At 41.4% G+C, this 16,947-nt stretch overlaps 1 protein-coding gene across 3 annotated transcripts in view; it reads right to left on the bottom strand.

Annotated features, from left to right (window-relative positions):
• Positions 1-5,567: 5,567 nt before the first annotated feature.
• The window catches only part of LRRK2 (leucine rich repeat kinase 2), a 61,525-nt gene continuing 50,145 nt past the window's right edge, over positions 5,568-16,947 (bottom strand). For all 3 annotated transcript variants that reach the window (XM_063155477.1, XM_063155478.1, XM_063155479.1), the window contains 8 exons: positions 16,717-16,911; positions 15,540-15,733; positions 15,177-15,249; positions 14,170-14,354; positions 13,241-13,393; positions 12,326-12,534; positions 9,168-9,242; positions 5,568-7,275 (listed from right to left, as the gene is read on the bottom strand). In XM_063155477.1, the coding sequence (XP_063011547.1) occupies positions 7,154-7,275; positions 9,168-9,242; positions 12,326-12,534; positions 13,241-13,393; positions 14,170-14,354; positions 15,177-15,249; positions 15,540-15,733; positions 16,717-16,911 (1,206 nt within the window). In that variant the 3' untranslated portion in view covers positions 5,568-7,153. The remainder of the gene's footprint in view (positions 7,276-9,167; positions 9,243-12,325; positions 12,535-13,240; positions 13,394-14,169; positions 14,355-15,176; positions 15,250-15,539; positions 15,734-16,716; positions 16,912-16,947) is intronic.

Raw genomic sequence — 16,947 nt, 5'->3', positions numbered from 1 at the left:
TGGTGTATAAATGGAGCTGTGATTAACTGAGCAGACAAAACCAAGGTCAGGGAGGCAGCTGTTGCCTTGTCCTTTTGCTGCTGAGCTCTCTGGGAGAGCATCTGTTGCTAAAGCTGTCCTGTGTAATGATGCAGTGACCCTGCAGCAGGAGGCTGTGATCACCTTGTCACATCTCCAGTGGCTCTGGTGATACTAAAACTCTGCTCCCTATTTCTTCAGAGGCAGCCAAGTGCTGCAGCTTTCTTCTGGGAAGATGGGAAAGAACAGCTTGTTTGGGGATACTTGCTAAGACCTCTGTTTTTAAAAGGCATCCCCAAAGCTGGGGTTTATTTGCACCTTCCTTACTCAGACTGGTGCAAAGATACTTCTTGTAAAGACTTTTTTTTTTTTCTGCCAATGCCCAGTGAATGCAAATTATGTCTGATATTTGGCCTTGGCAGTGGACCTGCTGGTGAGAGAAAATGTCCATGCTTGCAATATAACATTAATGTTTAGCAATTAATGCTTCAAGGAGCCTTAAGGGACTTTGCCTACTGCCTTTTGTGCACTGGCAAGGGTTTGATGGTGCAGGTCTGTCCACCATCTGCCCTTCCACACAGTGCTTGCTAGAGCACTGGCCTGCATTTGAGCTGACTTAGTTAAAAGCATGTGAAATAATTCATATTTTCTGCCATAGCTTAGCATCATTTCCAAAGCATTTCTGGTTGCTGCTGGCCCAGGAGAAAGGCAGTGTCACCTTTCCCTGCCTTCCAGAGGAGTTTTGTGAGAGCTGGTACATGAACTAATCAAAACATGAACCTTTAAGGCTGCGTAGTGCAGCCTCCCCTGGGTGAGAGCTGAAGGCATGCTCTGAAAACAAGTGGGGCTTCCACTTACCAAAATTCAAGCAAAATCTCACTGTGGCTTGGTTTGGGGTTTTTTGTTTGTTTGTTTGTGGTTTGGGTTTTTGGTTTTGTTTTGCTTTGCATATATATATATATATATATATATATATATATATATATAAATATTCAGAGTTGCAGGACCAGTCAGGGGAACCCTGGTATGGTCTGGGGACAAGAGGCAAACAGCTGCTGGCCAGGCTGGGCAGCAAAGCAGATTTCAGACTCTTTCAGCAGAACCAGTTGCTCTGCAGCAGCTGCTTCTGAGTCCCTGCAGAGCCCAGGTGTTGGTGTCTATTGCTAGGTTTAGCTGTAATAGCCATAAAAATGGAACTGAAAGGGTTTGGGGTTGGGTTTTACCCTTAAAAATTTTCCTGTAATTACAAGGTGTATTTTGCCACGAGATTGTCCAGTTGTAGAGTGCTCAGCACGTAGGACTATTTTGGAAAAGAAAAAAAAAAGCAGGGGGAGCCGAGTTTTGACTCATGAATAACATTTGAAAATTACTGTTTAGCAAAGCTTAATTCCTTGGCTGGTGGTTGGTTACTAAACGTGACTGTGAACAACAGTGGCATTTAAAGTGAGCAGGGCAGGGTGCCCCCACCTTTGGCTCTGCATGCATCAGGTGCTGCGGCGGCCGTGCTTCAGCCAGTAGTGTGGGCTTTAGAGGGCACCTTTCCTGAAGTTTAGAAATTCACTTTGCAAATTTTGACCTTCTTTGGAATAACAGGAAGCTCATTAAACCTTTACTTACCATATGCGGTTTAACAGCATCCTTTGAGTTTCACTCGAACCTGACTAATGCAAAGAAGTGGTCACTGTAGCAGTCTCTGGAGGCTTGTGGAGAGAGGAAATACTTTTTACATGGCCAGCATCACCTGAGGAGGAATGGACTGGCTTTCATTCCTCCACTAGCAGCACCTGAACCCACCCCTGTGTGGCAAACTGCAGCCTCTGCTGCTGCTCATCCAAGGGCTCACAGCTTTGAGAGCGTTCTGCAGCTTTTATAAAATATTTCTTGTGATCTCTGATGATACTGGTATAAAGTTGTCATTTCTGGGCCTCAGCCTTAGCTCAGTTGATTTGAAGTCCCAATTGCAGAGCCCAGGAGCCTGGCAGATGGGGGCGGGGGTGGATGTTTCTTGTAACTCCACAGAAAACAGATGTGTTCAAGGCAACTGCAGAGGTGTTGTGGCAAGAAAAAGCAGAAGTGAGACTCTCCGACCTTATGCTGGTGTATCTCTAGCGAAAAGTGCCAGCTGTTTCCGTCGGCACTGTCCGTGGCCTGTCGCGGCTCGCTGTGCCCTCAGGGCCGATGGCGCTGTGCGGGCTGGGCCCTGCCCGGACCCCGAGCAGGGAGGAGGCGGCGATGCTGCAGCCGTGGGACCCCGTGGGCTGCGGCACCGCTCCCCGGTCACTGCGTGGGGCTGAGCGGGGCCTGTCCCTCCCTGCTGGGACTGCTTGTGGCTCATCCTTCCCTTAAAAAGGGAGCTTGCAGTGGCGGGTTGTGTTCCCTTTGCAGTCCGGTTAAACAGCTCTGCAGGTGGCGCAGGGCCAGCGCGGCCGGGCGTGCCCCAGAGAGGGAGCCGCGGCCGGGGCAGGCCGGGCTGCTCCGGCACGGGAGGTGCTGGCACAGGAGGAGCTGGAAGCTCCCGGTGGGATGCAGCCCGATGTCGCTGGAGGGGATTCCAGCCTGCTCGCTCCTGCCCAGGCATCCTTGAGCACCGGGCAGCGTTTGGCCGCGTTTTCTGCCTGACCTCGCTGGGGAGGGCCCTGAGGGGATCTGTGAGGCGGCACTGGCAGCACCAAAGCCGGGCCCCGACCCCCGCAACGCTGCCGGCTCGGCTGCTGAGCACTGACGCTGCCAGCTTCTGCTTGTTATTTATTTCTCCATTTATCTCTCTTTCCTCCCTTCTCTCCCGCCCCGCTTTCCTGCAGAATGGTTTCAGTGCTTCTCGGCTGGGTGGCAGCGGTGCCACAGCCCCCCAGCCGAGCCTGCCCCTCTCCCAGACACAGCTGTGCCGTCAGGAGCCAGGGCCACGACACGGCACGGGAAAAAATGGTTCAGAAAAGGCAAAACACTAAAATGGCCCCAGGAGACTTTAATTTCTTTCCCTTCTTCTGTCTGCTTTAACTTTTCAGATCAGTAACATTAATGAGCTGTGGTGAAGTGAAGTAAATAATGACCTCCGCCAAAGACAGCGCATTGAGTGTTAAGTCTCTCCTCACTAATTAGTGACGGCCTTTGTAGGGACTGACAGCAGCACTTAAACCTCTGGCAGCAGGAAGCCAAAGCAACACAGTGGAAAGGGAAAAAAGAAAAGACCTTTGCTTGTTTTCTGACTTTCATCATGTTTTTACTAGAATCATACTGGCATAGTTTAAAAAAGCTACTGTTTTTTTAATAGATCTATTGGTGTATCATAAATTCGAATTACCTTAAAAAAATTATTCCAGTTTACTGCTCAGTCCAAACAACCCATGTAAAAAGGTGGGTAGCAGTCAGCATCAAGGTGACTGCAGGGAAAAAAGTTGTATCAACATTTAATAATTATTGTAATTCTGCTGCTTGACCGAACAAGGAGCAGTGTAAGTATTGAGGAGTCTTGCTGAGGTGCCTAAAGGTCAAGGCACTGTCCTCACAGTGCTTGCACATCTCACAGGAGCAGCAAAGAACATTCCTGAAACTGTCTGTTAGAAATTTCACCTGGGTTCACTTCTAAATTTTTGGTAAATGATGTTTCCCTTTGTTAATACAACAATAACTAATACATCTTGTAGTTTCTTCCTCTTAAAACGATGAATTTTAAAATATGGATATGCAATAAGTATGATTCTTCATTTTCATGTGATTATGCTATTCTGTATTTATAAATTAATTGTTGCAAAGACACATGCCTACCTAACAAAACAGAACAAAAAAAAAGAGAAGTTACCAAATAGTATGCTGGCAGCCAGTGAGTTATACCTGTTCAAAGGCCATGAAGAAGGCTTTATGTAAGAGAGTGTGCAGGTCAGTACAGTCCTGGGATGAAGAACTAATTGAGAGAGAAATAACAGAATACTTGCTAGTTTTGATGAGGAAATTTGGTTCTCTTAAGACAGGTAAGGGGAGCTCTTTCCAGATATTTTTAAAATTAATTACAAAAGCCAGAAAGTAAGTGAGAAAAATTGTTCATATGCTTTTCTACTTGAAAGACTAATAGAAAAATATGACTGTCACTGTCATTCACTGAGACTCATAGTTTTCCCTGACTACTTTCTCATGTCTCTGGTATCTGAAGTGTTCATTGTAGAGTGGATTATTTGTCTTGCAAATGCCCATGTTTTGGGGTTAAACCACACCTGAGAGGCCTCATTCTCTCTCCCCTCCCTTATGTGTCCCAGTTTTGCCCCAAAGTGGTGCATGAAGTAGTAATAGCATAATAATAGGGGACACTGGAGGGAGTGTGAGTGTTCAGAGGAATGCCAGGACATAATTCCAAAAGTGCATTAAATCAGGCTGCACAGCTTGTTTATAGTATAGGAACTGCTTGTAAAAGAAATGAGGTTAAAATTAATGACCAGGTGAATCTGCATATGTAATTTATCAGAGCAAGCAACCAATAAAAAAGAATTACTCTAATTAAAGCCAGTAGCACAGGAGGGGAAGGATACTCTAAAGAACCCCCAACAGTATCCAATCAAGCACTGTGTATATTTAGTCTCCTTGCCTTTAGGGTAGTGAGGGACATGGGGTTACTCACCTGTCCCAGCTCAGGTGTTGAGTCACACCACACCACATGCTTGTTTCCCATGAGCAAACAGGCTCTCCTCTGAAGTAAGGGTTATCTGTTTTCACATGTTGGATGTTATCCTAAGCATGCAAGAAACTATATCTGACAGAACTTGCCCTCTTATGTGATCAGCTTGCACTGGTTTCAAACAGCTCCACTGAAACCAGAGTGAACACGAAGTGATGGATATTTATTTTTCCCTCTTTCCTAATAGTTTGTCAGTAGACATGTTCTGGGAACAGGTTTCCCTTTAGTGCAGGTTTCAATGGTGCTGCTCCTGCCCTTGGTGGCAGGTGCCAGCTGGGGAGGGCATGCCAGGCCCTGAGCACTTTGAACAAGAAGCACCAACAGAAGATGTTCTCTAAATATTTTCTTGCAGTACTATTTTTAGTATTTGGTGAGGATGCAGTGGGATCACTGTGCTCACAGTCCCAGTGAATTACCACCATGACAGAATTTTTCTCTCCAGCCACAGATAAATCAGCAGTGGCCAGTTGAGTCGGGTTTGCAATGAGCTCCTGACTCACTTTTGGCTGCTGTTTCTTTTGTTCTTTGCCCTCCCTGTAATACTGAATGCATGACCCAATTGATCTATGGATCAGTGTTATCCAGAGCCTTGGAGAGGTGAGGAGTGACTGCAGGGACAATTCTCCTTACAGGTCACCTCCCATCTCTGGGGAAGGCTGCAGGAGCACCACGCAGAAGGGAAACAGGGAAAGGGAAAAGGGCTCAAGACATGCACTGCAACAGAGCAGTGTGCAGCAGGAATGCAGCTGTGTCAATAATACTTACAGAGCCAGGATTTTGCATCATGCTGAAGGAAATAAATGCCACAAAAGCTGCACAGAAAAGCCCCTCCTTAAAAATTCAATGATGAGAAAGGAGACTTACATTATTAACAAAGCACAGTTTTAATAGAAATGTTTAGGCTTACATTTCAAAATTACTTACAAATAAACTTAATCACAATGTATATATTCTTTTCTTTTAAAAAAACCAACCATATTCATTCTAACATAATATATATTTTCTGAGTTATAAAATCCCATATAAATAGCAAATTCTTCTCAGTACACAGATTACAAGAATTCATAGAAACTGGGATGCATATCTGAAAAGAATCCTGAGTATGCATTCCACAACTGGCAGAAAATAGATCAATGCTAGAGTTGGACATAAGAAATGCTGTTGTCCCAGTATGTAATTTTCCAAAAAGAAAGAAACAAACAAAAAACACACAAAAAAAAAACCCAAACAAAAAAACTGAGAACTTTTTGGTTGCTCAACCTTGTTCAGCTCCATAGACTCAGGAATGGCTCTGGATGCTCCACTCCCTGAGGTTTTTGGGAGCACCCTGTGGATTCTTCTGGTATCAAAAAAAGAAGTGTCTGTCTTCAGGAGGACAGAAATAAGGCACATCCTTAGAGCAGGTCAGTGTGGGCTGTAAGCAGCAGCTTGCACTTACAGCCAGAAAGTAGCAAAAAGTGCCTCTTGAATGATGATGTGTAGAAACAAATTTGGAAGAGGCAGCCAGTTCTTACACTCCTCAAGGTTCCCCTGATTACCCCCAAAACAACACAAATTCCAACAAGAATGAGTAAGTGGAAACTTTGCATGTTAGAAAAATCAAAGCAAAAGTTCCCCTTTTTTTAGACTGAGGTAAGCAAACAAGCAAGTTGGACTAAGAGCAAGTCATAGCAGCATTCAGACCAGAGCAGTGACCCCGTGCTTTCTCTTCTCTCTTCCCAGAGAGCTGCCCAAGGGAGTTTTGTGCCTGGCACTGTTCCCAGCCCAGTGCAGTGACTGCAGCGCTGCACGAGGGCACCGACGGGAGGAGGCCTCACCGTGTGTTTAATCTGGAGCTATTTTATTAGAGTAGCACAATGGGGTTTTTTCTGGTCATAATGGAAAAAAAAAAGTCAATTATTCATGGAAGAAACACAGACAATTCTGCCTGTTGTTTTAAAGAGTAATGTAGTAATTACATATTCCTTTAAACACTGCTGTTAGATGACGTTTTTTCACAGGGTCACGAGCTCTGACATTACAAAACCATGAATCACAGGAGCAAACTCATACATGCAAAGTGCAGTAAGCACACAGAGGCTTAAATTTTGCTTCTTATTAGAGTGTCAACTCATAGAGATAATGAAGTAAATTAGAGCCATTTATAGTCTCCTGGCTTATTCCCAGTTTAACTGGGATCAAAAACTGAATGAACGATGTTATACCTAAGTTGAGCCATAGTTGCAGAGAGCAGAACTTCACAGGTAAACAACAGATCCATGATAGCATTTAAGAATCAGAAATTCCCAACAGTTTTCTGTCCTTTCAAATATTAAAAATAACTTCTTTCTTCTTGGCATCCTATGAATACTCTCATGGTAATTTTCTTCCTGCTTTAGGTTAAAAATAACAGGAAGAAGAAGTTGTAAATATTGCACAGTATGTTAGGATGGAAGACTAGAAAAAAAATGGCACTTGCAGGGTGACTTTTCAGTCCAAAGGAAAGCTCTTCATTTTTTCTGCTAATTCCTGTCTCATTTCTATGTGTTTTTTCAGGTTTTGCACTTCATGGGGCAGGTTAATGTCCCACACTGACACGCAGGATTGTAACTCTGGGGAAAAAAATGAGAATTTGAAAACTGCAACAGAGATGAGTTACTGCATAATTAGAAATTATTTTGCTTATCTGCTTGTTCTCAATTACTCATAAATTTACCCAATGAAGCATGATCATTAAGACCCAGAAGACAAATTCCATGACACTTTGTGTGCGAGGTGATGCAGTTATGTGTTACAAGCTGTTTGTATTTGCACAATGATTTGCATTCTAGTTCCTAAATTTAGACTATACCATTTAAAAGTACTTGAAAAAAAACATTTCTGGTGCCCATGGGCATTAAGGAACTGACCTGAGCTACAGCTAATGCCAATACTGAGGTGCTGCTAAAATTTCATCTCTCTTTCCCAGCAGATATACCCCAATGCCTATGAGACTCAAACCACATTCACTGTAAAATAAAAATTTATTTAATTTAAGTAGTGAATATACTGAGAAAAGGTCACTTCCTCAGTCTCCATTCATCCAAACAACTCTTTGTTCATGAAAAATTCACACTGTTTTTAGTGGAATAGGGACAACTGAGAACACTTACATGAACTGAGGCTTACAAACTAAGGCCCCAAGCATTCTGGAGTCCCTGATTCTTCTCTGTAATTAATGTCATTCTTAAATAAAATAAAAATGCTAACAAGCCAATAAATGTTCTTATGGTTCAGAAATTGGGGAATACCACAATGTAAACCCAATGCTCTAAAGTTTCAGCCATTTCAGTCAGCTCACCCACACTTGCCCTCCTTGACTTTATACTGTCATTGCCACATTTGTAGGGGTCACTGAAACAGGGATGAGATAAAGATGAAGAAGGGCATTGATCAGAGCATCAGCTTTAACTGTTCTTAGAAAAATCTAAAGATGCAGCTCTTCTATCTTCCAGCACTTTGCTGTCCTAATTGTTAGGAAACTTTTACCGATGTCTGACCGAAATCTCCCTTGCTGTAACAGAAACCTGTTAGTGCTTATCCTACCCACGGGGAATATAGAGAAGTCTTTATTCTCTTGCTCTTCATTTACATATTTGAAGGCTATTATTGTGTCCTCTCTAAGCTTTATTTATATTAACCAATTTAATTCCCTTCAACATTTCCTCACAGGCTGTATTTGTCTCCTCTGGATTATTCCTAATAGTCCAGATCATTCAGCAATAAATGGTTAGGCTCCTCCAGCAGAGGCCACATTAGCACCCAGCAGAGTGTAAGAACTAGCTCATGCCTTATAGACACCACTTTCATGGTGTGAGAGTGGTGTTTGCCTCATCTGCACCCACGTGACAGGGCTGATTCATGACCAGCCTCTGATCAATTCTGACCCATTTTCTGCAGCACTGCTGTTTAAGCTGATCATTTCCTCATGCTGGTGCAGCAGATTATTCCTAATTAAATAAAGGTCTTGCATTTGTCCTTACAGAATTCTATCCTATTTCCTTCCAGACCATTAGTTCTATTTGTCAGGGTCACTTTGACTTCTAATCCTGCCCTCTGGGGAGCTTGTCTTAGCTGTGAGTTGTCTGCAAAACTAAAAAGTACATTCACTATTCTTTCATTCACATCACTCATGAAAGCACCGGGGATTCCTGACCTAGCACAGACACCTCTGGAAATCCATTTGATACATTCTCCAATTAGACAATGACATTTACTCTCCAAATACAGCTTTGAAACAAATTGTATTAAATCCTTCAAACAGTGGCTTCATCAGATCCTTTTTTGGAAGTTACTTTCAATTTGTATGACCCCAGATATGCAAAATAAAACAAAAACTACTTAATTGTAGTGTTTCAATAAAATTTCATCAAATGATGATCAACTCTTCACTCTCAGTGAGTAGTCAAGCACAATAGTGTCTCCTCCACTAATAATACAAGTTAGTAAAACACAATGCAGATACCTTTGTGATATTTGTTGTCTTCGGTGTCACTTTTATAGCAATATCCCAAAACAAGGACCACATTCTTGAGACTCCCTTTTACAAAGAAATAAAATGTCAAATCTTAATTTCAATGTGAACTTTGTAATTCAATACAGAAAGAGTAAATGACATCAAGGCATAAGAGCATAAGAGGACAGAAAGCAGAGTTCAATCAATCAGACCCTTTATTCAAAATCATTAACCATGAAAAACCCAGACACAAAGACAATATAGTTCCCATCTCCATTTAATGTCAGGGTTTATCAGGGTTCCAAGGCATAAGCACAGGATCAGCCCACCAGCCTGCTGAACAAGCCCAAGAACAAAGCACCCTATTATACAGCACAGGCAGAGGTGGCAGAGTCACAGGAAACATGTCACAGCAAAAGGACAGGCTGCAAGTGAAGTCCCAGTGCACAGCAAACATACCAGTTCAGTTATGAAAAAAACCAAACCAACCAAATATGACAAAAAACTGAGTAAAAACTATGAACTAAAACTTATGATGGCATATGGGTGGGAAGTGGAAATAGGGGATAGATCATAAGAAGCTGCCTAATGAATAACACAAAAAAAAAAAGACCTGGAAGACAGGAGTGGTTGGATCACAAAAGGATAAACAGAATGTGCCAGTGTTTCAATATCAACTTCCTGCTTATTTTCAACAAGTCATGTCTATAAATGTCTTGCAAAGACAGACAGAAGCTGTCACATGTTCTCCTGCCACAGCAGCTCCCTGTTCCTACTGGCAGCCCTTGGCTTTCAGCTGGTAGGGGAATCCAGGGCCCAGCCTGGGTCCCTGGAGAGGAGCAGGCCAGGCAAGGAGCAGCCCCCCTGTGCAGACACCCCACTGCAGCTTCAAGCATGGAGCCTGATGCTCCCAGGGCAAACATGAGCAGGGGAGCAGTTCCTGGGGCATAAATAGTCTGGAATATGGCTCAACTTTTTGTGTGAAAGCTGCAGTTGGGAAGTTTAACATGCCTGGGACCTCTGCAAGGTAGAGAGAGGTGTTTCCTGCCCCAAGGAGTTCAGCACTATATTCTCCTCTGAGAGTGATGTAAATCTGCTTATAGTAGATGAGGGATGGTAGAAACCACACTCATGCTCCATGCTCAGATTTTTCATAAATTTAATTTTTTCCTATAGCCAGTCCTACCCATACTCCTTACAAAAGTGATTGGAACGAAAGTATAATGTTTCTTATTTAGACCTTGGTCCTGTCTTACCGTATAGAAATCTAAATTTGCACTTGCAAAATAAACAAGAGATTTATATCTAAATTATTCTCTATGGTAAGTCTCATGCCTATTGAACATCAATGTGTTAGGTAACAGAGTTGGAAAACAACATTGTATTTCCATATTCATATATGAAGTACAGATAAAATTAATGTCTCAAAGTCTGGCAATCTCTTTTTCCTTTTTTACCCCTCCATGACATTATATATTTTAACCTTAAATGAAACTATTTCACACAAATATTATAAAAAATATTTCTCTCTATCTTCTCTTATTTCATATAAGCAATGCGGTACTGTTGAAACACTGCTCAGCAGCCTCAGTGCCATTTTCAGGGATTCCAGTAGAAACCAAGTCCTTGAATTTAGGAAAAAAACCCTAGCCCTTATAAATAATTGCTGCAAAAAGATGATCAAAAGAAAAAAATGCACATCAAACTGCATATATCAATCTTATTTTCTGTTCTTGAGATTTGTGCAAATGAAGCTAAACTCCTCAATATTAATTTTTCTACAAATAAAACGTTGATTAAAATTTTGACATGACTGAGCCTCAAGGCTTTTTAAATCACACTATTCTATATATTTTCCCAATCAATGACAGCAGCAAGGCAAAAATTATTATGTTTTCATGGCAACTATTCTTTACAAAGTGCTGAAAATAAAATGTCCCTTTAAGATACTAACACTGTAGCCATCAGGCCTAGATGGAATGCTAATGCTCTGCTGTAGCTGGCACCATTACCAGCTGGGCTCTGACCAGACTGTAACACTTGCTGTTTCAGGCAAAGGAAAGCAGAGGAAGGTGAGGTATGTTTGACTCATACAGCCTTGCCAGAACTATGACCTGACTGCACTCTATGCATTCATCTGGTGCCAGAAAGGAAGACAGCTTGCAGAATAAGTTCCTCGTGGTACAGAGAAAACATCCACAGCCTACAACTGTGATATTTACTAGCAGAATTACAGTGTGCTGCTGAATTCACAACAGCTTCAGTGTTTGCTTGTTTGTTTTTTTTTTTGGACAGCAAACACACTTTAAATAACACTGACAAGGAAACTCCAGAGTTTTTTCCAAAACACGGTGGAAAGGGATGGGGATCCACATATTGTGCCACAAAGTACTTTTTGAACTATGTGTATTTTGACTGTATTCACCACAGCAGTACCACAAACTTGAGTTTATATGGCTTTTATTACTTTTGAGAAAGGTGCAGGACAGTGCACAGGTGAAGGAAGCTTCAACAGCCAAAAAGTGTCCCTTCCTCAGCTGCCTTCCTGTGGCTGTTGGTGGTCACCACTGAAACCTCACAACTCCTGTCTGCCTACAGCAGCTCAAAACAACTGTCCCTGATGAAAGCAGCAGCACATCTGTACAAGTCCACACCCCAAGTCCAGGTGTGTAGCACTTTACCAGCTCTGCTCTGATCTGCCTGTGACCCAAATCTAAAAGAACCATTCCTGAATGAGGACAGGAGAAGAAAACTAGCCAATAAGCAATGAAAGAAAAATTATTAAAGTCCAGTATAGTCCACAGAGAGAGAAGCCATAAGTGTAACACTTGAGATGGAGAAAGAAAAAGGCAGACACATGTAAGAGAGGACAGAGTGACCTGTGACAGGATGGTGAGAGCTGTGCTGAAGCACAGCATAGGGATGCAGGTAAGGTGGGGAGCTCATGTGCAGACCAGTGACCAGCCAGGGAAGAGCTGCTGATTTATGTGGGCTCAGGTATTCAGCCTGCTCAGTTTGCACCCTAGAGTCTGACACTGATGGAAGAGGACAGCCATGGAGTAGCATGACTGAACAAATCCTGGATAATGCTAATCTGTTCCTGGAACACCACAACAAGCAGCACAGAGCAAACCTCAAAGTACTCATCACTTGAAGGTTTTACTTACCCAGCTGAGCTGTTACCATGACTCGAACAGAATCACAGAACTTGTCTATAACTCGTACAGGACGACGTGTTGACAAGTCAAGCAGCAAGATGTGTCCTCCTCCTGTCCCTATCCACAGTGCAGTATTCTTCTGCAGACAAATGGTCTTCACTCTTCCTGAATAAGCCAGTTTGTGTTTTGATTCCTTATTTAATTTTTCCACTTTGTTCCTATAAGTATGGAAAGAATTTGCATTGGAATTTGGTGGCACCTATTCTGCAGCTACTAAATGACACTCTGAATACGAGATTTTAAGCAATCATTCACCAAGCCAAACACAAAATTCTCATGCAAACAAACTGGGATGAAAACTACTGGACTCCAAAGAGCCATCTGGTCTGCTTCAGAAGACCTTTAAATAGAAGGCAGGAACACTTCTCAGTTCTCCCCCAGTCTGCAGGAGGTTAATGGCACAGCAAAGCACACCTACACCTGCTCCTAACCTCACCATAAAAATACATGGATGTGGCATGTTAAGGCAGAGCAACAATTTAAATGCAAATGAAAAAGTTGTCACAATTAATAAAAATCTAATTTCCTACTGAATTTGTGCACTGTAAAAACATTCTTGTTCAGGGGATGCAGGAAGTAGCTGGATTAGCCTTAGTACCTGAAGGGCAGCAAAAGACTTTCTTCTTTCTTGAGCTAAATGAGCCTTCTTGACATCATAGAGAAATTGGGAAATACAGTAAGGGTCTTTAAAAAGTGGGATTCTGCATGGAATATTCTGAAGTTCTGGGCCAAAAGACAGGATAGGAAATCCAACAAACTGGATAAATGCCTGACTTCTGGCAGGTTAGGGTACCATGCTAGAGAAGGCAATCTGATATTCCCCTTCCTATCGACCAGGCCAAAAATCTGAAATAAACCACTTACTTCAGAAAATGTGCACAGTCAATTAATTCAGAAAGTTTTTCTGTTTTCTTGTCCCAGATTTCCACAAAATGGCTGTTTTTCTTTGCCAAGTAGATGGATTTGTCTATTGCTATTGAAATAATGTTTGCATCACTGTAAGCATTATGGCAGAACCTAGAAGAGAGAAGAACTCCAGTCAGATACACAGAACATACCTAGTAGAAAACTTCACTACTTTGAATGGGATTAGTTTCCCTCTGACTGTTGTAGAATCATTCAGCCCTAAAATCAAATTAGGCTAAGATACAATTGAAAGGCTTTGCTTTAATCTTCCTACAGTTCAACATAAATTCTCATAGTAACAGAGTTAGGCTGCTGACATCCTTGGAGGCACACTAATGCTCTAAGTCTATTAATAAATCTTTCTCATCAAACACTGTTTCCCTGCTCAGGAAAAATTCCCCTTAACTTCAGAGTAGGATTTGTCCATATGAGAATTACATCAAACACTCCCAAACCCTCAGTCAATAATTTCTAAATAGTGAGAATTCAGCAATCAGACATGATTAAATATATATAGGGCAAGGATATGCACGCATACACTGACAAACATGGAAGGACAAATACTGTGATAAATATGTATGTGTAATTCTAAATAAAACAAACAGGGCCTGGACTAGGCCAACTGGAGATGAAAACTGATCAGTTGCATAGATACTGACTTCATCATTCTCTATGGAGTAAAAATGTATTTCCTTGCTTAAAAGCAGCAACAAATACTTTCAACATTACTCACTGATACTCCATCTGCATTATGGAAAGAAAAGAAGAGAAACAAGCAAACTCAAAGAATGAGCTCTAGAACAAGACATTACATCAAAGTACTGTCAGAAACCTTTGATGAAAACAAATGAGCCAAATAACATCACTTATAAAACTCAAGAACTTACAGTTGACTTGTCTTTGTTTCAATGAGCTTATGAACAGAGAAGTCACTGGTTAAGGCAATGATTTTTGTTCCACAGCCTCCCCAGATTACATTTTTTTCAGAGAAGCATGAGGATTCGTTTAAGCACATCAGGGGTGTGCTAACATTTCCTATTGTCAGTATCTTCAAAGGTGTAGCACCCTTACACTGCAAAAAATATATTCTGTATTAGAAACAAGGAGGATGCAGACACTCAGAATGCTGTTAAAACAAGGCCACACAGCCTGCTGAATTAAATTTACTCATCCAGATTTTCTGATGACCCAGAACATTTCCAGAACATTACTGACTGAAAAGCACCATATTCCCATTATGGACGTGCCATAGGAGACAGCCTGAGAGCAAAAACAGAGCAGGGACTGACACTGTCTGCAACCCCTGGCACAATTCAAGGACTGGCTGGAAAGACACATCTGTGTCTCTGAAGACAGCCTACACTGGACCATATTCTAATTCTGAAATGCACTGCAACTCCATCACTGCTCTAAATGCTTGGTCAGGAACTAAACCTTCAGGTGCCAGATGATATAAACAGCTCCCAGCATTTCTTCATCTGTTCTGTGAGGAGAACTCTGATCTACAGAAAATCTAAGCAATATTTTATTTTTGAACATAGCTGTTATACAAAAATCTACTAAATGAGAGGAAAAAGGAGCTATTACAGCAATAAATAAAGGAGGTCAAAACTGTTAAAATATTCTTAACAACAACCAGTAATGTCAATCTCTAGATAGCTTGCCAGGCCTTTCAAAGGAATTTTCCACCTCTTAACTCTTTTGTTTATAGCAGTTATTGTAAAGAGTGAAGTTCCTCTCAGACTGCAATAAAAAATTAATTTCAGTTTTAGAGAAGCAATTAATTTTAGTTTTAGAGAAGCAGCTAAAAATAAGTGGCATGAAATAAAGCTCTTGGTAGCTGCTTTAGACATTAATGATAACACTCTGTAGAACAGACAGCAAAGTTGTCTACCTTTACTGCTCTGTCTTCAAAAACTGCCAGTTTGCCATCAGCTGTGCCTACCAAGAAGAAATTCTTCTGTTTGCTGAAATAAAATAAAATAATTAATTCTAGAAGTGCCTTAATCAGGTAAGAAAAATTAAAATGAGAAGTCTCTAGTATTTCAAGTATTCAATTAAACACTAAAAGCAAACACAACCCCTGTGATCATGAATGTAGTCCCGAGCTGCACTGGGTGCGAAATAAAGTGGAAACACAGGCAAAATAAGCAGTTGTCAGAACAAAAGTGCAGTGTGTACAGATGTTATTTTCTGAACACCTCAGTTTAGCAGTGTTTTCAAAATGTAACCCCAAACATTTAAAATTAATTTATACCTTTGCTTTGAAAGAGAATTACAGTACAAACAAGTGACAGAATCTGACATTTTCTGCAGACGATGCCTTCTTGTTTCATCTTCTGTGTTAACTGCCCACAGAGAACCAGACTGGGTTCCTGCTACAATCCAGTTTTCTTTCTCAGTAGGAAGAGTCACTAAGGCCAAACTTATAATTTTACTGTCTGCAATATCCTGAGTCAGAAAAGAAGAAAAACAACTTGGTCATTATTTCAGTAATGGTAAATGCTAGAAATTACTGATGATAAAAATATAGCACAATCTTCTTGGACTCTGGACAGACCCATGGCCTAATTTCCCCTTTAAGAAATCTAATTCCCTATTAGCAGAATACATCATCAACTGGGCCACCTATCTTCCAAGTGCTGGGAAGGACCCCTCAAACAGTACACAGGAAAATCTCTCAGTTGAATGCTGACAAAAAAAGATACTCTTTTATTTATTTAGAATTGAAAAAATGGAACTCTTGCAGTACTAATTGCTAACAACGAAAATAGTGGCCTAATATTTCTTTTTCTCATTTTATATTTAGAAAAACAACCCATATAATTTATACCAAAGCTGGCAATTCAGATGTATCGTGGTCAACAGATGGCAGATGGAAATAGAACTGAAACAACTTTGATGATGAATCATGCTCAGTTCTGGCACACATGTTCATCACAGCACATCAGTCCTTGGTAAAACCTTTCCTCTTTGCTGATGGGATAGGATTGAGATGTACAAAATCAAATGAAAAGAACTGGAGGGCATCACCAAAGTGGCACAAGGAGATGGCATTTGTGGGAAGTGAGAAGTTGTTAAGAGACAACCTGGATGGTAAAAAGGAGGTAGAGATATGAAGGTCTGCCTAACTATTAACTCCTTTCTGTAGTCTCCATGCTAGAAATAGTTTCCATCTCAGTAGAAGAAAGTAATCCAGCAGTAGAAAGACAGTATTATGAGAAAGTTCAGGCTGGATAACAGGAAGAGAGTAAAAAGCAACTGCTCTTCTACCTCATTTCATGGATACAAAGATGACTCACTTATGAGCAATCTTTGTCCTCTCAAAGCTTAGCTTTCCAGAAGTAATATCCTGCTGTAAAAATGCAATTAATTTTTCTGAAATATATCTGTCTGCCAGAAAAAACAGAATAAATGTCAACTTTCCCACATACCTCACAAGTATGTCCATCTGTGTTTAGGTTAACAAATGAAAGCTGTGCCTTTTCTGTGTTCCCATTTCCTATCCAGACTCCTGCCTTCTTGCAGCTTTGATTGGCAGCCACCATGCACTCTGCTGTAGATGTGCTAGGTATGGAGACATATCTCATCAAACAGATCAGCTCTGCAGAATTCAGGATCTCATAAACCTATAAAGAAAGGCACAGCACACCCATGGTGACAAC

This window comes from Melospiza melodia, chromosome 4 (assembly GCF_035770615.1).
Source record: "Melospiza melodia melodia isolate bMelMel2 chromosome 4, bMelMel2.pri, whole genome shotgun sequence".
In the NCBI taxonomy this organism is placed as follows: Eukaryota; Metazoa; Chordata; class Aves; order Passeriformes; family Passerellidae; genus Melospiza; species Melospiza melodia.
Note: the sequence above shows the minus strand (reverse complement) of the source record. Positions and strands in the feature narration are given on the sequence as shown.